At 50.0% G+C, this 23,713-nt stretch overlaps 1 protein-coding gene across 4 annotated transcripts; it reads right to left on the bottom strand.

Moving 5' to 3' along the window:
- Positions 1–4,230: 4,230 nt before the first annotated feature.
- On the bottom strand, positions 4,231–23,696 carry XRCC1 (X-ray repair cross complementing 1). 4 transcript variants are annotated; one of them, XM_037012374.2, is made up of 17 exons: positions 23,516–23,696; positions 23,023–23,115; positions 15,461–15,571; positions 10,196–10,354; positions 9,214–9,288; positions 9,010–9,115; positions 8,723–8,832; positions 8,536–8,647; positions 8,104–8,350; positions 7,643–7,759; positions 6,805–6,898; positions 6,513–6,645; positions 6,127–6,199; positions 5,894–6,033; positions 4,893–4,983; positions 4,569–4,644; positions 4,231–4,464 (listed from the first exon to the last, which is right to left on the bottom strand). In XM_037012374.2, the coding sequence occupies exons 1-17, from the start codon at positions 23,564–23,566 to the stop codon at positions 4,351–4,353; spliced, it is 1,902 nt and encodes a 633-aa protein (XP_036868269.2). In that variant the 5' UTR covers positions 23,567–23,696; the 3' UTR covers positions 4,231–4,350. The 4 variants fall into 4 exon arrangements, 3 of the variants coding, with proteins under 3 accessions (XP_036868269.2, XP_036868267.2, XP_073081528.1); XR_005059739.2 differs by having other exon boundaries at positions 4,283–4,464; positions 4,893–5,186; XM_037012372.2 differs by lacking the exon at positions 15,461–15,571.
- Positions 23,697–23,713: the final 17 nt, after the last annotated feature.

The raw sequence follows: 23,713 nt of genomic DNA, 5'->3' as shown, positions 1-23,713 counted from the left end.
TATAGACTTGCCTCTTCGGGATGGCTTACAGGGAGGTCGACCCCAGACGGGGCTCAAACCTAGGTAGCAGAGGAGCTCTGCTCAGCTGTTCTGTGTAAAGGAAGGTGCCACCCACGTAGAGCAGTACACTCCAAACCATGGACCTGGAGGTGCGGTCCGAAAGTCCCGGCTCTGGTTTTTCCCACCTATTCATATGGCAAAGGTAAAAGTCGGCTAGCACGGTGGGTTAATGAGTAGTGTGAGGAAACAGGCTCTCTCATTGTTCTAAGTTTAAACTGATTCCTCCACTTTGGCTTTTTGACTATGGCTGCAGAAAATTCTAAATGCACATATGCACTTGTCAACTATTGTACTTCAGGGTATTTATCCTACAGATAAACTCAAGCATGTGAACAAGTCATAAGGGCAAGGATGTTCACTGCAATGTGGTGGATGAGAAACAACCCAAGTGCCCATCAAGAGGGGACCAGCTAATAAATTACAATACAGCCATAAAATGGATTGTAGCTGTAGGGAAAAAGTCAGCTCTATATGCACTATAAGATTCCCAAGATATACTAAATAATAAAAGCAAGACAGAACAAAGGAGATACTATAAACAGTATAAAAAAATATTAAAGCACAAGCTTTGGAGTCAGCCCTGATCCACTACTTATGAGCCACAGAGCCTTGGACAAGCTTTGCCACTTCTCTGGACTCACGCCTTATATATAAACTGGGTGGGCTATATGGCCTTTGTAATGGCATAAGCATTGTCTCCGGCAGACAGTTCCTGTTTCTCTGGTTATAAAGTAAGGATGATCACACTAACACTGGACTGCTCTTCACTCTAGATATGTATTAAGCACCTACCATGTGCTGGGCCCTGCACAGGGTGTTAGGAACACAGTGGTTAACAGGACAGACATGGTCTAGTGAGGAAAGGGAACACTAAGCAAGTAGTGGGGCCCGGGGAGCCAAGTCCATTTTGAAGAACAAGTGAGGAATCACAAGAGCCTTGTCCCCTCTCCTCACCTCCAGGAACCAGGAATTACTACAACGCTGTAGTCATGATGCCTGTGGCGCTGGCTTGGGAACAGGTCAGCAGAAGGGAACTGAGCACTTGGAACAGACCAGAGGTCCTGCCATGTGACGATACCCACCTGTAGATCAGGGTTGGCAAACTTTTTCTGTAGAGGGCCACATGGTATATATTTTCACATTTTGAGGGTGCTACAACTTCCCAACTCTGCCATTGTAGAGCAAAAGCAGCCACATTGTGATACGTTAATGAGTGAATGTGACTATGTTCCAATGAAACTACAAAAATAACAGGTGGGCTAGATTTTGCCTACAGGCTGTAGTCTGCAACTCCTGCTGTAGATGAGTGCAGAAAGGACAGGCTGAACTGTGAATGAGCAGAGATATGGAAAAAAATGAAATGGGGCCCGGTGGTAGGCAGAACAATGGTATCCCAAAGATGTCAACTTCCTAATCCCCAGAGCCTGTCTGTTAGTTTATACATGGCAAAAAGGACTTTGCAGCTATGATTAAAGATCTTGAGATGGAGACAGTTACCTGATTACTGGAGTGGGCCTAATGTAATCACAGAAGGAAGCAGGAGTCAGATGAGGAGATGTGACAATGGAAGCAGAGACTGGAGTAATGTGGGGCCGGGAGCAAGGAATGCCAAGGAATTCTAGCAGCCTCTAGACTAGAAAAGGCAAGGAAATGAATTCTTCTCAGGAGCATCCAGAAGAAACAGTCCTGTCAACAACATGATTTTAGCCCTAAGGCTGATTTTGGACTACAGACATGTGGTTTAAAGACACTAATCTTGTGGCAATTTATTATAGCATTGTAGAAACTAGTATCAATCCCTACCTCACACCATACACAAAAATAAGTTTCTAGTGATTAAAGATCTAAATTCGAAACACGAAACTAAAAAATTTAGAGGGAAATAAAGAATATTCTTAGTAACCTCAAGGTAGAGAAAGTATCTTTAAGACTCAAAAACTACAAACCATGGAGGCAAAGACTGGTAAATTTCACTATAAACAAATCAAGTTACAACTATGACAGAAACACAGTGCTATGAGAGTGTACACCTGGCATGTACTATTACATAGAGGGGTAGGCAAGGCCTTCTTGAGGAGGCAATGTTTGAGCTGAGATCTGAAACGTGGAGGATGGCATAAGAGATGGTTAGTGGAATCTCCAACATAAGGCGTGGAGCCAAGCAGGCGAATGGAAATCAGCAGGCCACTGCTGGTCAGCAAGGCCTTAGGGGAACGGGAAGGGAGGGTAAGGATTCAAGTCCCTCTTCCGAACCTGCGGTATGGCTTGTATCCATGTTTGCAAACAGAGCTGTACTGGAATACTTCCTCCAGAGCAACACCACCACCAACAAATGTTTCAAGGACACAGACTCCTTTGAGAGGTGTTCATCTGGCCTAACCTTGTACAAATGGGGAAACTGAGGCAAGGAAAGATGGGATTTTCCCACAACCACTGGGACAGTGCTGAGTCAGAGTGGATCCTGGGGTTCTTGATACCTTTTCACATGTCCTGCCTGAGGACCTTTGCACTTGCTCTTCCTCTGCCTGGAATGGTTCCCCCAGACACTCCCTTACTTCTGCCCAGTTCCTGCAGAGGGCGAAGTCCCCTCAGACACCTTTCCCAATGACCCAATCTAAACCACCCCCACCCTGCCTATCACTCTGATCAGTGTATGACACTGCCCTGCTCTATCTGCTCTATGGCGTTTGTCACTTCCCGGTGCTGCATGACACACTCACTGGGATACACTCACTGTCTCTCTACCAAGCAGACTGTCTGGCCCGTAAGAGTGAGGACCCCTATTTGCACTGCAGCCCCAGTGACTCACACATGGTGGGTGTGGCAGGCAGAATAGCGTTCTCCCAATGATGTCTACACCCTAATCCCCAGAACCAATGACCAGTTACATGGCAAAGGAGAATTAATGTAGCATAAGAAATTACATTTGCTAATCTGCTGATCTTAAAACAGAGATTATTCAGGTGGGCTTAATGTCACCACAAGTATATCTTTACGTGTCAGAGTGATGCAGTGTGAGAAAGACACAACTGGCCATTGCTGCCTTTGAATATCCAGGGAATGAATGTGGGCAGCTGCTAGCAGTTGGAAAAGGCAAGAAAGCAGAATCTCCCCCAGAGGCTCCAGAAGGAACTCAGCACTGCCAACACCTTGAGTTTTAGCCCAGTGAGACCGTTAGGACTTCAGACCTCTAGACCTGGAAGACTGAAAATTCCTATTGTTTTAGGGTACTTAAATTTGTGGTAATTTAAAGAGCCCTGACCCTGCCCTTTGCCCCACTCAAGCAAACCCCTTCCTGCCCTCCCACCCCCGGGATAAAGTCTAAGCTTCCCGGTATGGTGCTCACAGCCCTTCAGGGTAGTATCCTTTTGCTTTCTACAGATAGAAATATTCTCTACAGACTCCAGTAGCCACAGAGCACTTGAAATGTGGCCAGAGTGACCAAGTGAATTTTCCATTTCACTGAATATTTAAATAGCCACCCATGTCCAGTGACTACTTCTTCAAGGACTATGCCCACCTATCCAGCTAGATCTGCCCTTCCAGCCTCTTCACCAAAGGTGGCAGTGCTTCTTCAGCTGCTCCCAGGCACTAGGCTAGTGCCCACTTCCTGACCTTTGCCCATGCCAGCCCCAGCCTAGAACACCATCCCATCTTCTGCCCTGACTCTCAAACAGCTCAGTTCCCACCTTAAACATGGTGGAGCCTGGAAGGGGGCTCAGGATTCGGGCGGGCTGATTGAAATACTCCTTTCCCCGTTCTACCTCCAAATGAGGTGATATAAAGCCATGCTGGTGACAGTTATACAGCTTCTGAAAGCCCTAGAGAAGGGAGATGCTCCTGGCGCAGGGCAGCTAAGTCTTCAAGACAGAGGCACAGCCCATGAGCATCCAGGCTTCCAGCCAGGACCCACAGACCCACCAAGACACAGGAATGGGCTCAGAGGGTCAGAACCAGCTGAGAGGTAGTGCTGAGTGGCAGATCCCCAATTCCCTGCCACCTGCCACCATACGGGAGAAATGCCAGGGAGAAATTTCAAGAGCTCCTTCCCTACCAGACTCCTGGCAGAGAGCCCTTCATTCTTCCCAGGACCCCAGGAAAGAAGTCCTAAGGCCGCCCAGAGACCTGGCGCTCAGAAAGGAAGCAAAAATCAAACTTAGGGCAGAAAACTGAAAAAGCCATTTGGAGGTTCTGGGAGCTCCTGAGTGGCAGGGGCAGCTGCTCCAAACCAAGTCACCTTTATTAAACTCTTCCTGCACGGTGTGTGCACACAGGTGGTAAGCATACCCCTCAGGCCTGGGGCACCACCCCATAGAGCTGGTGGGGAAGTAACTTCTGCTTCTCGTTGCAACTGTAGATCCATCGTGGGCGGACAAACACCAGGGAGGGGTTGTCCATCAAGGCCTGCAGGGTGGGGTGGCGTGCATGTGGGACACGTGAGTGAGGAGGGGGTGGCGTGGATGCAAGGGTGGGTTGGGTCTCCCTCTCCCTGCCCCTCTGGGGCTTACCTCCTCAAAGCTGGGGTCCCACTCTTGTGCTGTGATCACAAACTGGACCCGGTCGCTCATATAGTCCTCAAGCTCGCTGGTGGGAGAAGAAAAGAGGCAGAGAATCATTGTCCTGTCTCTTGATCTCCTCCCCAACCATTCTCAAAGGCTGTCCTCTGTGTCTCCACCTGTGTCCCCTGCAGGCTGCCTGTGGATCCCCGTTCACCCATGCACCGTCTTGCCACAGCCACATGCCCTTCCCCATCCTCCCATTGCCTTCCTTCCCACAACCTGCCACACCCCCTGCCCTGGGCCTGGCACCCCTCGCCCCACGCAGAGACTGACCCACTGAAGGCTGTGACATATCGGCTGAGCTTCCGCCGCTCCTCCCCAGGGAACTCCCCGTACAGGAAGAAGTGTTTGCCCTGGAAGAAGTCTGCAGGAGAGAGGGCAGAAGAGCCCAGAGGGAGGCCCCTGGAGCTCCAAGGCACCAGCCAGGAGCCACAGAACACTTGGAGGCAAGACAGGGAAGCCGGCGCAGAGCTGGAGAGGCTCACGCACACCCCAGCAGGGAAATCGATGACACACGTGGTCCCGAGCCGGGCCCATCAGAGCCTTCCCCAGAGCTTTTCAAATTTTCTTTAGTGGTGAAAGACACAATTATTATCATTGCAATGTGTTTACTTTCATGAGGTAAATCACAGATGGGCTGGTGCCACTTAATTAGCCTGGAATGGCCTGAATTGGAAACTTTACAGTCTGTCACTTCACCTTGGCTGCCTCACTCCTTTCCTTCTCTGGCTCTGACCTTCAGGAAGGCCCCCCGTTCTATTTTAACATGGCTTTCCAGGCCATCAGGGGCTGTGGAGGGTCGAAGCACTTTGCTGACCATCACTCGCAAGGAACCAGGTGGAAATGGCTGGTCCCAACAACGATCAGAGCCCCACCCCCACTGACAAATGCAATCTGGGGGTGTGTGACCTGGGCACCCGCAGGTTTTAAAGGCCCCCCAGGTGATCCTGCGGCCCAGGGAGGGTGAAGCCCTGTCTGAGGGAGCTGCTGTTTGCACCTGGAATGGGAAGCAGAAAGGGTCACACCTGGTGCTGGTTGGGGTAGAGGGAGGGGGTCACAGCAGGTCCAGACAGGGACAGAGAGGGAAGTCACAGAGGGTGTGCAAGGGAAGGGAACGGGCCAAAGAGAATGAGGTGGCAGCAAAGGCAGGGGGCACAGGGGAAGGAGACGGGGGACAAGTCACAGGAGTGGCAGCGATCCCAGGGCAGGTGGGGCAAGTCACAGCAGAGAACTGCGGGACAAATCCCACTTCAGGAGGGAGGGAGCATTCCCACCTGGGAGCTCGGGAACCGGCAGGCTGGGAGACTCCGGGGGCCCCTCACTGTCTGTGTTCTCATCTGTAGACCCTGCATACGGGTCGTCGCCATTCTCCCCCTGGCCTGGGGGCTGCCTTTGTTCCCTCTGCTCAGCCACCCTGGGAGAGCCAAGAGGGACGGGGGAAGAGCGTGTGACCAGATCCCCCTCCACCCAAGGCCGGGGGCACGCTGTTCCCCAGCCCCAACCCCACCTTCTCAGCTCATCTTCGGTGTCCCCAGAATCTTCGGTGTCCCCAGAATCTTCCGCCCCATTGTTCCGTCCTTCTGCAAGTAGAAGCTTAGTCAACGCGAGGCACCTGCCTTGTTTCCTGGGGACACTGACGACGCTCCCTCCCACCGGAGCACAGATGCAGGCATCCCAGCCCCCAGCCTCAGTCACCTTCCAGATCTTATGGGCCCCCCACCCTGTCCCCCAGATCCATCATCCGGGCCCCAGCCCCACCTCCCTGAGACCCAGGAGTTCCCGCTTGGAGCTCCTTCCCTTCTGAGATACAGGAATGTGGGCCTCCAGCCTTCTCCCAGCAGAGGCCCAGAACGGAGCCCAGGCCCACAGCCCCCTCCTCCCTCAGGCTCTGACCTGACTGCTCCCCCTCAGTGTCGGTATCTTTCTGGGGCCCTGGTGAAGCTGGTTTGGTCTCTTCGGGGCTTGGGGGTCTCTGAGGCGAGCTGGGTCCTGTTGCCTGAGGGGGCTTGGTTTTGGTCTGGGGGCGCTGAGGAGACAGGGCAGGTCAGTCAGGAGGGAAGCGGCAGCATGGCTGTGCATGTGTGGGGGGTATGCCTGCAGGGCAGGAGTGGAGAGTGTGGGTACCGCAGCAGAGCCACGTCCTGCCCCCATCCACACTCCCCCACCCGGGAAGGGGGCTCCAGACCTTTCGGGGAAGCTTGGGGGCTTCATCCCCGCTGCTGCCATTGTGGGAGCCCCCCTCATCCTCGCTGCCGGAGCCTGGCCCTGCCATGAGGTACCTAGGAGAGGAACTGGTCCTTAAACAGTGTATGGCGGAGTCCCAGGGGGTGGGGGGCGGGGCTCAGGAAGCAACAGGCCCTGCTGTCATTTACTAAATACTCAGGGCTGCAGCCATGGGCTCTCTCCCAGCCTGCCCGCCCTCCCAGCTCCAGAGGGTGACCCCCAGTCACCCCAGCCACCCCAGCCACCCACACTAGACGACTGAGCACACCCCTCCTGGGGAAGAAATGCCCCATTTCAGGAAGGAAGAAAATCAGAAATAATTTCCCCCTTTGAGAATTACCGTTTCTCATTTGGAGAATGCTTGCCAATCAAGGGAAAATTCACAAAAGCAAATACATTTTTAAAGACTTTGCTACTACATTCATAGTTTCTTCAGACACTGACTCTAGGAAAAGAATCCTGCTAGTTCTATAACTACAAGAGCAGCTAACACTTAAAAGGGGTTTCCTAAGCCTTTGCACATGCTCTTTCTCCAGCCTGCAGTGTCCTTTTCTTCTCCCCTAGGCAGGCTTCAGCACGCCCTCCATGGACCCCGCAAGTCCTCCCTCCCCCCTCTGCAGTCTCCTGGCCCCTGCCCTCCCTCTGGGAAGTCTGGGCAGGCCCACCTGTGTTCTCCACTGGCAGGCCCTAGTCTGGTTTCTCTCCAGACCCCTGGCATTGCCCAGCATGAGGGAGGGGCAGAGTCGGTGTGTGAGCATGTGTGTACATGTGTGTTCCACCCGTGCGCAGAGAGGTCTCACCGCCGGGAGGGCAGCCGCCGACGCATGCGGTGACAGTCCAGCACCCATTCTTTGCACACGATGCGGCCTCCGAGGCCTAGGACCTGGCTGTACTTGGGGGTGTTGGCAAAGGCACAGCTGGCAGGGGACAGATGGAGGGTGTCAGTTAAGTGTGATGTGGGGGTGAAGGGGAAAGACAGGCAAGGGGAACAGAGAACAGGAGAAAGAGATAAAGAGATGGAAATGGAAAAGAAAGAAAAGAAGAGATGGAAATGGGAGAAGCAGAAAAAGACATAGGAGATCAGGGGAAATGCAGGAATCAGAGAAGAAAAAGAGGCAGAGGATACAGAAGCTAAAGAGGCGGACACAGAGTCAGGGACAGAAAGAGGGAGATAGGCAGACAGGGAGAGAGACAGTAAGACGGAGAAGACAGGGTGACACAGCAGCAGGGGGAGCGGGTGGGGAGGAGGGCCCAGGCCTACATGAGGTGAGTGCTGTCTGCAGTCCAATCCGGCCGATACTTGGCCCCCAGCTCCAGGGCCTTGTCCCGCAGCTCTGATCGGAAGGGGTTCTGGAAGCCACTCAGCACCACCACCACGCCCTGAAGGATCTTCCCCAGCTCCTGCGGGCCAGCTCGGGATCCCCTAGGCTCCGTGCCTTCTCCTCGGGGCTTCCCCGGCACTGCCCCCCGTGCTGGGGCAGTGGCTGGGGTGCGGGTGGGAACTGGCACTGGGGAAGCCAAAGAGTAGATTCGGTTGGCATTAGGACTACACCCCCAGCCCCAACTCCCTGTCTCAGGGGCCCAGGCTCCACCCCTCTTCCCTCAGACTGAGGACTCCAGGCCCCCAGCTCCGACCTCCCCTAGGACACAGGAGCAGGGGCCCCCACGGTAACGAGGAATCCAGTTTGCTCACGTTTGGGTCTCTTGAGGGCGGGTGGTGAGGGCTGGGCTGACGGTTTGTTGGAGGTCTTCCTTTCTTCCTGGTTCAAATCCAACTTCCTCTTCCCTTTGGGGGGCTCCGGAGGCTGAGAAGGTGGGATGAGGTGAGTCCTCGAGCTTCTCTCCTCCTTTTCCACCCCTCCAGGGTCCGCTGCTCCCACCTTGGAGATGCTGCCTAATGCCCTGGAGGCCGGCGCAGCTGAGGAGGCAGCACTAGAGGCCTGCAGTGTAGCAGCTGCATAGCTGGGTCCTGCTGGGTCACTGGCTGTGGCTACAGAGGGAGAAAGTGGATCCAGGATGAGATCTGGGCCCTCAGGCCCTCCAGCTTCTACCCTACGGGACACAGAATGTTCACTGCAAAAGTCCAGGCCCAGCCTCCTCCGCCTTGAGGCCCAGGCGCCCACGTCCCAACCTGTACTCACCCAGCACTCGGGTTTTCGGCACTCACCAAGGGGTGTCTTGTTAATCCGGCTGAAGAAGAGGGCCCCCGGTCTCAGGGAGCTGGCACCCTCATCCTCCTCCTTCACGCGGAACTGGCCAAGCTTGGTCACCTTCTAAGGTCCCACAAGGTCAGTGCGATGGGTGGGCTGTTGGCAGGCAGGGGTGAAGAGGTATAGGGAGAAGGCTCTCGGGGGCGGTGGGTACAGCTTACCTGGGGTGAGGCCTCTGCCTCCTCTTTGTCTGGGGGGCTGTGAAAGCGTACAAAACTCAGGCCATAGGGGGCGTCCTGGGAAAGGAGGGTGGGAGTCAGGGAGTTTGGCCAAGAACAGAGGCCCAGCCCAAAAACCCTTTCACTTGGGGAAAACCCCTTCTGGCTCTTTCCCTCTTAGGGACACACACATCTAGGGAGGTGCCTGGGTGATAATGATGATAATAATGTGGGGCTGCTATTAAGCCCTAACTCTGGGCCAGGCTTAGCTCAACACCCTTTCCGTGCATCAGTTTCTTCTGCCTCATAGCAACCGGCAGAGGCTGCTGGGCATCCAAGCGAATCCACTCCTGCATGCCCCAGTGCTGTGCGACTTCTGAGACACAGAAGTGCTCCAGGCTCTTTCCCCCTCTGCCAGCTGGATGCAGAGCCAGAAGACGGAAGGAGCCTGGGTGCCCGGATGACTGGCCGAACAGCCCCCAGGACAGTCCATGGGTCAGAAGCATACCAACCCTGGGTGGTGGCATATGCACTCAGGTCTCCTTTTTACCACAGCTTAGCATCCCTAACTCACGGCAACCCTATAAGGATGAGGAAACTGAGGCCAGGTTAAACCACCTGTCCAAGGTCACACAGCCAGGAAGTGGTGGAGCCAAGTTCTGAACCCAGCGAATGACTCCAGATCCCACGATGTCAGCCGCCAGGCCCACTCGATTAGGCCACTTCTAACAAGTCAGCTGCCCCCTCCTGCGATTCCCCTGAGATCTTGACGTTCACCCTTCCTACACATCCTCCAGGAAAGAAGCCTCACATACAGGGAGGATCACAACCTATTTCTGGGAATGCCAGGACCCAGCCTCCTCATAATCCCAAGCGGAGACCGGCTGTCCAGTCCTCCCAGCCAGCTGGGACTCGATATTCGCCCCCCACCTCTCTCCCTGCCCAGGACCAGGGACCCGGAACCCCCAGCTCCCACCCTAGGTACCTTGCTGTAGGGCTGGCTGCAAACGATTTTGACACGATCCCAGCGCTTCTCAGCTGCTGCCCGGACCAACTTGTCTGGCCCAAACATGCGAACGCGGTTGAGGTTTGAGCCACTGCGGCTCTCAGAAGGGGACATGAAAGACGAGGTGACCAACAGGACCTGGAACAAGGCACACTAAATATTAACCCAGGGCTGGCTGGTTTAACTGACACCTCCGAGGGGCCCCTACAGGGAGTGGGGAGTTGCCAGATCCAGCCCACACCTCAGCTGCCCTAACGCCTCTGCTCTTCCCTTGCTTCTGGGCCTCCATCAGCTCTTCCCTGACACAGGCCCCAGGGGGCTCCTTCCACTACCAGATCTGAATGATCCTTCTCTAAATTCTTCCAGGTTCTTCCAAGTCTGGCCATATTCTGCTTCTCCAGCGGCTCCTTATCGGGCTCTGCCAACAGGGGGAGCTAGAGAGAGGCCGACGGGCTGCAGGAGGGAGGGAGGTGCTCCTTCCCGCAGCTCGTTTGAGCATCACGTGCTTCTGCTTCCTCCGCTGCAGCAGCTGATGAATCTAGTTGGCACCTCCCCTAATGCTTGCAGAAACAGCTTCTCTCGGGGACACCAGCAGGAATGAGTCCCCCAGCTTAGGGTCTGAATTTCAGCTTAGCGAATCTCCACCTCCAGGTTTCTAAACATCTGCGTTTCAGTAATTCCATCCTCATCCTTTTGTTCCCTCAGCCCCAGGGGTGGGGCCGCTCCCTGCAGCTGCTGCTTCGTCGGGACTTGGTCTTCTGGCCTCTTTAGTTTAATACCTAGTCACGAATTCTTTATGTTAAATTCTCTCTATTAAAATAACTAGTGTGTACCTCCCACAAACCGTCTCTACAGTGTATTTTGGAGGGACTGCTATAGATGGAAGTGTTCCTAAGGCTAAATAGCTGTCACCAGGGAAAATAAAACCACAGTAAAGGAAGTAGACCAATTAATTACTAAGCAACTGCAAAATTAAATCAACTACCCCCAAAGTCAGTCAAGGGATACACAAAGAGTACAGAATATGATACCTAATATATAAAGAATGGAGAATGAAGGGGAAAAAAACCACTTTAGATTGTGTTTGAAATAGCATACTAAGTCAGTTAAGTTAGACTGTAAGATAGTAAAGAAGCTAACCATGAACCTTTGGTAACCATGAATCTAAAATAACTAGTGTGGTTTCAGTATCCTGGTGGGACCCTGACTGATACAGCAGGTGACCCTGAGCTGGATTTTAAGGGGCCCTAGGTGGTGGCAGCAGTGGGGAAAGAGGGCAAAGCCTGGGCTCCATGCAAGGAAGAACTATCTCAGAGACTATCACCAAATCACCTAGAGCTGGGCCCCCAAAAGGGTAACACCCTCATTAAAGGGCACTGTAATTTGCAATCACAGTATAGGTAGGTCACGGGGAAGGCAGTCCAGCACAGAGAAGACAAGTAATGACTATATAGCATCTTACTCCACTGATAGTGACTACGATGGGCAGGGGGGTGACTTGACAATATGGGTGAATGCTGAAACCACAATGTTGTTCATATGAAACCTTCATAAGATTGCGTATCAATGACATTTTAATTAAAAAAGGGGGGGCAACACCCTCCATGGGAATATTAGGGGGATATATGTGCCTTGTGGAGAGAGTGGGAGGTGTTAGCTCAGGAGGACAGGAGAGAAAAGATGAAATATTCTGGAGAACCCCTACTCCTAAGTCTGTACTCTCAAGGATTTGAAGCAAAATTTCATACTAGCTATCTGCACGGAAAAACCCACAGTGAACATTTTAACTGGTCCCATGTACACAGACAGTATCACCTGACATCAGGCCAAATCCTTTTTGGAGGAAAGTACTTCAAACCAAGTCTTCAAAGATTTCCCACAGATACATTCCCAAAGAACAGAAATTAACAATTAAAAACACACACACACATCCCCATGAGGCCCACGGAAACAAGCTGCTATGACTTCCCATCAACAGAAACCACAAACTGCAGACTCAAACACACAAAGGCTGTGTATACTGAAATGATCAAACACACAGTATAAAAGTATGTTTGATAGTTTAAAGAAATAAGAGCATATTCTGACAGTATGATAACATAACAAACAGCAATCAAAACTGACCAGGCAGTTTGGGGGGGGGGGTTTGGAGAAAATTGATAGAATTTTGCTTTATTTATCTATTTATTAAGGTATCATTGATACACAATCTTACGAAGGTTTCACAAGAGCAACATTCACCCATATTATCCAGTGCTCCCCCTATTGCAGTCACTGTCCAACAACATAGTAAGATGCTACAGAGTCACTACTTATCTTCCCTGTGCTATACTGCCTTCCCCATGACCCTCCTACATTATGTGTGTTCATCATAATCAGGCAGTTTTTTAAAAGAATTGAACAGAGTTGTGCCCAGCACTATGAGATCAACCAGGACTGGTCTAATCAATCCAATCCCTCTGCCAATGGCTTGTTCAAGGGCACATGACCAGTTCCAGCCAATGTAATATTAATAGGAAGGCTTCTGGGGAAGATTTTCCTTCTTCATTAAAGAGAAACAGAGGGCAGAAGAGAGCTACTGAATTTCTACCACTCCACTTCCTCCAGTTCCTGCTTTGGATGCTACTGGGTGACGGATGGAGCAGCAGCAATCTTCTTGTAACCTCAAGGGCAAGTCCAAAGGAATCAAGGGTGCCAACCAAGCACACTGACTTTGTCAAGCTACTGAATCAGCTGTGGGTCTGCCTAGACCTCTCTCTTAAGGGAAGCCCACAACAAATGTTCTAATGCATTAAGCCAGTTTTAATTGGGTATGTGCTGTAACTTACTTAGTCTCTTTTTTAACTGACGTGCTGTGAGATTTGCAAAATTAGAAAACAAAAGTATTTTGTGGAGAAATACAGAGAATTTAACTATATGTCTCTTTGTGCTCAGCTCTGGTTACGAAAAGGAAACAAAGACCAAGAAAATTATACAGAAGGGAAGCCATCTTCCTGTCCTTGACTTGCTCATGAAAGACCTGCTTGGAGCTGACAGGGGAGCTGAATTTATCATCTAGTGACTAAAATGAAGGGCAGGCACAAACTGTGGTTGGCAGCTGCTACCCACACTAAGAGGCAGATTTCCTCTGAACATACTCTCCTCCTATTCACTAAGGAGAAAATAACTCCAGTCATCAGACTGTTCTATTATCCAACAGTGTCTTGGAGGCTCCAGAATCAAACCTTTATTCTCTAGAGCTTGTTAATCTCAAAAGCCTATATATAGATCTCCCCTATGGAATTTGGAGGGGAATAAAAAAGAAGTTGTTGACTTTGTAGAAAATGGTATCAGTTACTATGTGTGCCTTACACTTGATTTGCACAGATGGCAGCAGCACTGCCCAGCCTGCTCTGCCCTTCTTCCTTTGTGTTCTTGGCTCCTCCAGCCCTGCCTAGTGTCTGGGTGGGGAAACCAAACATTGTAAGCCCCAGAGTCTTTAATTCAGTCTTGGCTAGAAGTTAAAACAGAAACGCAAGACTCCAGCAGAAGTTTAATTAAAAGCCTTGAAAGAATTGGAGACTACTGGCATAAGGCATTTTCAGACTTGAAAAAGACAAAGCCCTGTGCTAGCTGGTCCGTCTTGCTAGACAGATAAGAGTGAATCATAAGCACTCACCTACCAGAGATGATGGAAGTTTAGCTAAATTTATCCTATTTTCATCATTATAAAGTAGAATTTTGATCTAAATGTTTGCTGATGGGGAAAATTTTTAATAGTCCTGTTTAATAGACTGTTGACTTTGTTAAAATAGTTAAACCAGGAGGTCATTAGACTGAGTGACTCTAGTGCCTAGGTAGCCTCTGCAGAACCGAAATCTAAGCCAGAGTCAGTGCACTCGAATTTCAGAAAATGAAATGCAAGAACTAATCATAAAACAGCCAACTAAATTCTTGAATCTGAGAAAATGAAATTCAAGAACAACTATCATAACAGCCAAATAACTAGATTTGCCCAAATAAGGCAACCTTTTAAGGTATAGCCAATTCAGTCATTGCTTTGCTTTGCTTCTGTGTCTTCTCTATAAAATCCTCTGCCTGAGTCTGCCCACCAAGCACCCCTGATCATTTTCAGTGTGGGCTGCCTGATTCAAATGGTTTCCTTAAGTAAACTCTTCAAAATAGAATGTGCTTCAGTTTACCTTTTCACAACTTACAGAACCTTGAGAGTAACAATGTTTGTTACAGGAAAACCTTACCTGTTAAAAATGTACCTTGTACAGCAGAAAAAGTACTTGATGAAATGCAACACACACGCATGAGAAAAAAGGGTCTCAACAAAATGCCCTCCAACTGATAAACAACATCTATAATCTATAAGGAAATCTCCAGCTAACATCGTGTTTGATGGCAGAAGGCTCAATACTTTTCTAAAAACAAACAAACCACACATGGTTGACACCCATGACTAAAAGACAACTCAATAAAAAGTAAGCAAAAGACTCAAACAGACTCTTCATAAAATAAGATAAATGAATGGGGGACTTCTCAGGGATGCTGGCAAGGTTCTACGTCTTGATTTGGGGGATGGCTCCACAGGTGTGTACATTTGTCAAAACTCAAAACCTGTACACTAAAATCTGTGCATTTACTGTATGCAAAATATACCTCAATTAAAAACAATCTCTCACTGCAAGGAAAAAAAAAGCCTATCTTGTAGAAAACTGGTAAACTCTCTTTTTTATAGTAGGTTTATTTTTACCCAGAAACAGTTCATTGATTAACCAGCTGACTAACTATGATCACACCCATCCGGCTCTAATTCAACCAGTATAAAAAGAATGATGCCTTTTAAATATTCATAATAGAGCAAAAGGCATTCCTTCTTGTAAATATCTGTCACAAATAAAGTGACTAACACAAGCGTCCCAAACACTGCGGAATCTCAATTTGCCAGGGCATCTGTGAGAACCTCTGGGACCAGAGAAAAACAGTTTTGCCCCCAAGCAGTGCCTGAATCTTGGAATAAACAAGTACCTCTGGTTGTTTATGCAGCCATGATGCAAACTTGGTCTCTCCCCTGGCCCATGCAGTTTATCATCTGTCTGCTCTTTGCCTCCTCTGTACACTGGGCTCCTCCAGAGGACAGCGGCCAGTGTGACTCATCTCCACCCCCGCCTGGCACCCGGGAGGCCCAGGGGGAAGCAGTGTTGGGGGCATCTGGGGTGGGCATCAGCAGGGGGCCCATCTGAAGGCCCGGCTTACCTCATAGTCTTGCTCCCCTGTCCCTCCGGCTGAGCTCCCCACCAGCACCTCCACGAACGCCGAGCCGTCATTCCCAATGTGCACACTGTGTATCTGCTCCTCCTTCTCCAGCTGCAGGAGAGAGAACACCCACTGTCAGTGCCTGCTCTGCCCCTAGGCTCAGTGTGGGACCTCAGGAGCCAGAGGAGCCCCTCCTGGGCTGCCATGTCTCCTTGCAGTGTCAACTCTGTGACTGGGCGCCAGGCTGGAGTGGTGCTACTGAGTCTCCTGCACACAGCACAGGCCATGGGCCAGAGTTAATCAAAATGCCCATGCAGACAAGTGGCACACCTGTCACCCCCACCCCCTGTTACACCAGCCTCCATGGGAGCTCCCTGAGGGTGGGGGCCTGGTCTAGGTTTTTGTACCACTGACTCCTAGGTTTGAATCCCAGCTCAGCCACACTCGAGCTCTATGGCCTTGTGAGCTAACCACCTGGAGCCTCAGTTTCCTCACCTGTAAACAGGGATAATCAGATCTAGGATTAGGCACATAAATACTAGGGCCATAGGACATGGCTTGTAGCAGGCACTCTACCACTGTCAGTTAGGAGGTGCTCAATAATTATTTGTCAAAAGAAGAAAAGAGCCATTTGCAGGAAGGCTTCCTTCAAAGGTACTGCCATCCTGCTGACAGTTAAAGGCACAGGAAGAAAACCGAATGGGAGTGGGAGGCAGTCAGGAATGGCTGGGCAAGAGCCCTGCTTCTCAATGTGGGGCTCTTTCACTCGGACCCTAGAATGACAAGTTACCACTGGCCTCAAAGATACCTAGTCCACCACCGCACACTGCCCCTGGGATGATCTGATGCTCCGATCTGCCCTGTCACCTCCCAGTCAGGAGGTCGCCCCGACAGCACCTGCACATGGCTACAAAAGGACCATCCCATGTGGGAGGAAGAAGCCTGGATTTGGGGCGAGCAAGCTCAGGTTCAAATCCATCCCTGCCATGTCCAAGCTGTGCACCCCTGAAGTATAAGCTCCCTGAGCAGCAGTTTCCTCTGGTGTGAAAGAGGAGGCTTGTCATAATAACCCTCCTTCTACAGGGAGTTGAGATGACAGAATAACACCACAGCTGCAGCAAACACCTGAGCGCTCCCGTCGTGCCGGATGCGTGACACCTGTGTCTTCTCTCCTCACAACGGCTCTGCCAGGCAGAGGCTATTATTATCTCTGTTTAACACATGAGCAAATGGAGGCAGGAAGCGGTTACGTAACTTCCCCAAGATCACACAGCTGGTGAGTGGCAGAGCTGGGCCTGGAGCCCAGGTAGGCTGGCTAGAGGCCACGTGTGCTCCTCCACCCACTGCGGGTGTGCTGGAGAAAGAGGTGGTGCTAAGGGAAGGGCCTTCCCAAGGCTGAGCCAGGCTGGCCTCCTGGCGACTCCCGCCTCCACTGCTGCTTCCAGCTCTCGGCACCAGGGACAGTGTGTGCTGCTGTCCAGGCTACAAGAAGTCCTAGTCTGACTTCTCAGCCTCCTGCCATACTTGATGGCTCTCCTCCAGTCAAAGTGGCTTTCCCTCTGTCCTGAGAAAAAGCCAGGTCTTCCCCCACCACAGGGCCTTTGCACCTGCCATTCCTCCTGCTGAGACTACCCTTCCCCCCAGCCTTCCCACGGCTTCCTTCCGTCATTCAGGTCTGTTCTGATATCACCTCTTCAGACCAACCAAAATAGCCTCCCTATCTCCTAATTCTGCTTTATGTGTCTTCAGTCTCACCAGTTGATATATATTACATCATTCCATTTTTTATTTGTATTTGTCTAGCATTTGTCTTCCCCACCAGACTTTTAAGCTCTGTGAGAACAGGCTTAAAATAATATCTAAGTCATTCCTTATAATGTCCTGAACACCCAGAAGTGTCTGGTCCTTTCCAGGTCTGCTGACTTAGTGCTGTGTGATCCTGGAGCAAATGGGTTCAGTTCACCCCTTGTGCCTCAGTTTCCTCACCAGTAAAACAGGGATAGTAACAACTTCTACCTCACAGAGGTATTGTTAAGATTCAAACAAGCAATACACACAAAGCCCTTGAAGAGTGCCTACCACAGAGCCAACACTCCAGAATGTCAGCTGATACTATTATCATGGAAGTCCTTCAAGTACATTCCTGATGGATGGATGGACAGACAGGCAGCGAGTCCCCAGTAACCATCTGCCAAAGGAACAGATGCCCCCTGAGCTGTAACTCGGCTCTGCCTTTCCTGGGCAAGTGGCTTTGGTGAGTCATCCCCTCGGTGTCGCCTTCTGTCACAAAGGGATCATCCGGGTTAACACCCTCAAATGCTCGCTGTGTGCCCAGTGCTCAGTGTATTAGCTTCCCACTGCTGCTGTAACAACCACTACAGACGTACTGGCCCAAAACAACACACCTTACAGACCTGGAGATCAGAAGTCTAAAATTTGGTCTAAAGTCAGTGTCAGGAGGGCTGTGTTCCTTCTGGAGGCTCTGGGGGAGACTGTCTCCTTGCCTCGTTTCCAGCTTCTAGAAGCTGCCAGGGTTCCAGCTCTAGAAGCCCTTTCTTCCACCTCGAAAGCCAGCCCAGGCATCGCTGCAGCCTCTGCTTCCACGGTCACGTCTGCTGCAGTGACTCTGGTTCTCCGGCCTCCTTTTTCCCTTGTAAGGAGACTTGTGGTCACTCTGCCCCCACCCCAGCTAATCCAGGCTAATCTCACCATCTTAAAATTCTTAGGTTCATCATATCTGAATTGTTCCCTTTGCCAGGTAAAGTGACATGTTCACAGGTTCTGGGGATTAGGACATGGACATCTTTTCTGGGGCCATTGTTCTATCTATCTACCACAGTTGGCCAAGCTCTTCCTGGGCCAGGCATCACTGAATCCTCACAACCACCTTAGGAGGAAGGGTCTGTTACTATCCAAGTTTTACAGATGGAGAAACTGAGGCTCAGATCACGACACACAGCTAAGGACTGGCAGAGAAATTCAGACTATAAACCAACACTCCTTCTCAACTCTCCTGTTTCAGTCCTTGAGATAAAAACTCAACATCTTCACCTCTCCCACATTATAAAGTACAAGCCCCTACATCTAGTGGGATGTCCATATTTGTATTTTAAATTATTCTTTTTGCATGTGTAACTATTTCTACTTTAAATGTACACTAATATTCCCTGTGTTTCTTCTTTCTGATAAATTGGTTGTGATAAAAGTATACATGGAAACAACTCAAACGTCCACCACCATGGGAATGGATACATGCTGGATGGCACACCCGTACAGGAGGACAGTATCTGGCTGTGAAAAGGAATGAAATACTGATGCATGTGCAACATGGAAGAACCTCAAAACATGCTAAGTGCAAGAAGCCAATCACAAAAGGCCACATATTGGACGATCCTATTCATATGAAACACCCAGAATAGACAAATCCAATGGGACGGAAAGCAGATCAGTGGTTGCCAGGAGCACAGCGGGGAGCGGGCACGGGGAGTGACCGGTCAATGGTTGTGGGTTTTTTGTGGGGGGTGATAAAAAGATTCTAAATCAGTGGTGACAACTACAGAACACTGTCAATAGACTAGAACCACTGATTCGTATACTTTAAGTGGTTAAAATGGTGAACTGTGTTACATAAATTTTATCTCAAAAAAAAGGGAGAGTGTTCAGTATGTGTCAGATGTTAGGAGAGGACGTAAGCACAAGATGACTGTCATGTGTGGCCGAGTTGACACGATTTCTCAGGAAGACACGATTCACAACAATGAAACAAATAGGACCCAGAAGGCCTGCAAAGTTCCTGAAAGACATCTTGGTAAAAAATCGCTCCACATCCGTGAAAGGCAATGTTATGCACTCTTTAAGAGAACAAGGCAGAATTTATGCAAAGACAGTGGGTCTCCAAGAAATACTATTTGGAAAAAAGCAAGAGGGGGAAAAGTGTGTATACTCTGTACTTTTTAAAAGGGGTGGAGGGGGTGGATAGATGTGTTTCCATGTGTACAGAGGGACCCAGGAGGACCACATGATAAACTAGTAACAGTAGCTGCTTCAGGAGAAGAACTGGGTGGCAGGAGTCTTGGGAGGGAGCGTGAGGGCATGGGAGCACGGGGGAGCGGACTCTCTTTCCAGTGTATCCTCTTTTGAATTTTGTATCATATGCATGTAATGCCCATTCAAAAAGGAAAGTTAACAACACATAATGGTATCTCCCACAATGGAATACTATACAGAAATGAAGATAAAAATAAGACACAGAACACTGAATGAGAGCAGCCAGACCCAAAAGTATATACTGCATGATTCCATGTATATAAAATTCAAAAGCAGGCACAACCAGTCTTGGATGTTAAAAGTCACGATCGTGGTTGCCCTGGTGGCGGGTAGTGACAGAAAGGAGCACAGGGAGGGGCTGGGCACGTTCTGTTACTTGATCTGGTGTGGCGTCTGAGGGTTCAATCAACTACGCACATCACTGTGCCCACGTTACACATCAAAAGAAGGTAAAAAAAATTCTGACACACCATGATGGCAAACTCGGTGATTAGAAACCACTGAAATACAAAGAGGAAACTGTGCCACCTTGCTGTTGAACGTTTCTTCTAAAGAACACACCTCCAGCGGGGCACCAGGTCCCATCCATCCCCTCCAGCCCAGGAGTGGTTAGCAAAGAGGTTGGAACTCCCCTCCTGGGAGCAGGTGTTGGGCTTGTGCCACAGCCTCCTCTGGCTACCACAAGGAAACCAGGTGTGTGGGGTTGTCACAGGAGAGGTATTATCCTTGTGGTACTATCCAGGTGCTGCGTAATAGTGTTTGGAGGAAAAACTACAGGGTAGTAGAAAAACCCACAGATTAGTCTACGTGTCTTGGTGTCCAGATTTTCTGCCTTATCACTTGCTTCAAAAGAATCAAAATTAGAATTGGGTGAATTTGGGGTCACCCTGCATATGGGCAACCACCAGGTGCAATCTGATTTTCCGAAGGGTCTCTAACGTGGAGTAAATTAACAACCGCCACCATGCTGCTTGGTCCTATACTTGCTCCCTACAGTCTATTCTCAATGTGGAAGCAGAAGCATTCTGTGAGAACCTAAGTCAGATTCTGTTCTTTGTCTGCTCAGAGCCCTTCTGTGATTTCCGGCTCAACCAGAGTCAAAGCTTAAATCCGTATAATGGTCTTTGGGCCTCAGTGTGCTGGGGGCCCTCCACCCTGATCCCAGTAACTCGGCTCCTACCCCTCTCCCCTGGCCAGCTCCCCTCCACCCCCAATGGCCTCCTTGCTGCTCCTCCAGCACTCCAGGCACCTGCCTGTCTTGGAGTTTGGTTTTCCTCCCTAGATGTTTTTTTTCTTTAATTTGCTTAGTTCACTGCTCAAATGTCATAGTCTCGGGGAGGTCTCCCCAGATCCATTTAGATACAAGCCTTTTGCCACTGCCTCCTCCCCCAGCTGAGGCATCCCCTACTGCTCGTAACTGTTTCATTCTCCTCCACAGTACTCATCAGCTGATGTATGCTTTATGTAGATTTCCCAGTCTCTCCCTACTAACACATTCATGCTCCACGGGACTGGCATTTTTGTCTTGAGGTGTCCATTGCCATTTAGCTCCAGGACCCAGAACAGTGCCTGCCTAGAAAGGATGCTTCATAAATAATTATTAAAATGAGTGAATGAACCTATGACTCCACCCACTCCTAAGCCTACAGTCCTGTCTCTGTGCTGACAACGTCCACACCTCTGTCCCCAACGCCAATCCCCACCTCTTAGATGCCACCCCTTGGATCCCCAAACCTCTGATGTCACATCAAGCCTGGCCATCCCGACAGAATGTCTCATCCATCCTCTCCCATTTTAGTGACAGCTGCAAATCTCCCTGCAGCATCTCCCAGAGACACTATGCCGCTCTGGCCCCTCGGGCTCTCTCAGCCCCATGGCCTGTCTCTTCTGCCTCTCGTCCCTCTGTTCCCATTGCAAATGGGGTAGAGAACGGAATGTGATTCTCCTGGGGTCACCTGATCAGATGAGAGCCCGGCAGAATCGTCACCCATAATAAGAACATGAATAACAAAAACATAATAAAAACATGAATCCCTCCCTTTGCACAAACACCTGCGTGTTGACAGAGCACTTCTGCAGACATTATGTCACCAAATGTTCACAATAACCCCAGGCTTAGAGCTCATCATTCCCAATGAACAGAAGAAGAAAACACATTCAAAGAAATGAAAAATTTGCCTGAGGTCACAGAGTGAATAGAAAGGAGAGATACGGACTTGAATCCAGGCTCCAAGACTAAATCTTCAGCAACCTGTCTCCCCCTCAGTTTAAAACATCAGCTCTGGGCAAATTGCATAATCTCTCTGGACCTCAGCTTCTCATCTGTGAAATAGGGATAATAACAGACTCCGGGTCATAGGGTTTTTATGAGGATTCAATGAGTTAATCCATGTGAGGTGTTTAGAAAAATGACTGGCAGCTGTAATGTTAAATAAATGTTAGCTCTCATTATTATTACTATATCAGGGACTCAGGAGATGTTTAAACTTCTTAAATCATTCAGAGACTCATAGGTCTGTATATTTTTCCTGGGAAGAGAACCTCAGCTTCTCTCTAATTCTCAAAAAGCTCTATGACCCAAAACTTTTCCAGAACCAGCAGGCGAGAGACCAAGAATACGTTCAACACGATCATGTAAGCCTTGCCCCCCAATATCCCTCTCCAAAGACTCCTATATTCAGAAGTAAGGAATATGGCCAAAATCAAGCAAACCAGCATGCAAACACAAAACAGTATGCAAAGTGGTTAAGAGCACCAACAATGGGAGAGTCTTAGCACTGCCATTTATTAACGATGACAATGGCCCCATCATCACATGGCTCCTGTGAAGACTGTTAGATTGTGCAGGTAGAACAGGCCAGTACAATAAGACTGTGCAGGTAAAATGGTACCTGGCAAAGAGCAGATGCCTAAGACACATATAGCTATCTTCTCCCACCAGTTTCTTGCCCCTCATAGAAACAGCCTGTTTGGAATTCTGTAACTATCTGGGGTCAGACCACCCTTTCCTCTTTGCCTCCCTCCAACTACACAGGCCATGGTGCAGATTGGGTGAGAGCAGTACGACACGCAGAAACGGCAGGCATTGCAGAAACGGTAGCTTAGACCTGCCACTTCACTTCTCTTCCCTATACTTCAGTTTCCCCACCTTTAAAACAAGGTTGATTGACTTAGTTGATCTTCAGAGACACCTTCTAGCCCTGAGCACACTGATTTTAGGAGACAGGATCCATGGCAATGTTTCAGTTGGGTTCAGTCAAGAAAACTCAGGCCCAGAAGGTAGAAGCAACCTATCCAGGCTGCACACTGACTCCTCTGGTCATCCCTGATCTAGTCCTTGGATTACCTTTCTCCTCTGCTAAGGGGCACAGCGATCACGCTACCCATTTTCCACGTAAGGAAGCTAAATTCCAGTAGAGAAACTGCCCTAAACCACTGCCAGTTGGGCCAGGAGCAGTGTCTGGACCCTGAGTCTGCAGATTCCTATTAAGGAGCTAGGGGGAGAGCAGGATCACCTGGAGCACCACAGAGATGGTCTTCTCGCCTGCCTTGGCTGCCCGCCATTTTCTGTAAGTGTCCGCCTTGAGAAGGTTTTCTGCACAGTGTGTCTGGAAATAACAGTGGGAAGAGAAAAGTTAGGGTAGGGGGAGAGAAAGCTAGGTCCCCAGCTCTCAGATTATTCCTGAGTGCTCCTGGGCCCTCCTCCATCCCCCAGATTTAAAAGTCCCCGTTAACCCACCACACGCTGCCTTGAGTCCCCTACATTTTCCCCTGGAAGTTCACCTATGGGCTCTCCATGGAAGCTCCCCTCTTCCTCCTTTTCTCTCTGAAAGCTCCACAGACTCCCGTATTCCACATCTCTCCCAGAATTCCCTTATGCCCTCCTGGAAATTCCCCATGACCCTCTACAGAATTCCGTGAAGTTCCCTATTTCACTCCCAAAGTTCGTATAAAGCCCCTTCTTGAATTCCCTTACGTCTTCCAACCTCCCCCACGCCAGTCCCTCACCGAGTCCTGGCTATTGCAGGACACCACATGGCGGAAGCGGATCTCCGGCATGTCAATGTCGTGCGCTTCGCCTGGCCCAAAGCATGAAGGCTCGAGTTTGTGGGGCGAGGAGTGGGTTGCTCCCAGAGTGGGCGGCTCCCCTGCTCCCCGCGCACACTTCAGTGCGCAAGCGCGCGAGGCTGTGGGCCTTTCAAACAG

Source organism: Manis javanica, chromosome 17 (genome assembly GCF_040802235.1).
Source record: "Manis javanica isolate MJ-LG chromosome 17, MJ_LKY, whole genome shotgun sequence".
NCBI lineage: Eukaryota > Metazoa > Chordata > Mammalia > Pholidota > Manidae > Manis > Manis javanica.
The sequence above is the reverse complement of the archived record's forward strand: the minus strand, read 5'-3'. Positions and strand labels throughout refer to the sequence as shown.

What these genes read in the sequence shown, in the direction of transcription:
- XRCC1 (XM_037012374.2), bottom strand. Translation starts at nt 23,566, where the DNA reads ATGCCGGAGATCCGCTTCCGCCATGTGGTGTCCTGCAATAGCCAGGAC. An exon ending in CACTGAGGGGGAGCAGTCAG is followed by an intron (nt 6,200 to 6,512) that starts GTCAGAGCCTGA and finishes TTCTACTTGCAG; the next exon opens with AAGGACGGAACAATGGGGCG. An exon ending in TATGTCACAGCCTTCAGTGG is followed by an intron (nt 4,645 to 4,892) that starts GTCAGTCTCTGC and finishes TTCTCCCACCAG; the next exon opens with CGAGCTTGAGGACTATATGA.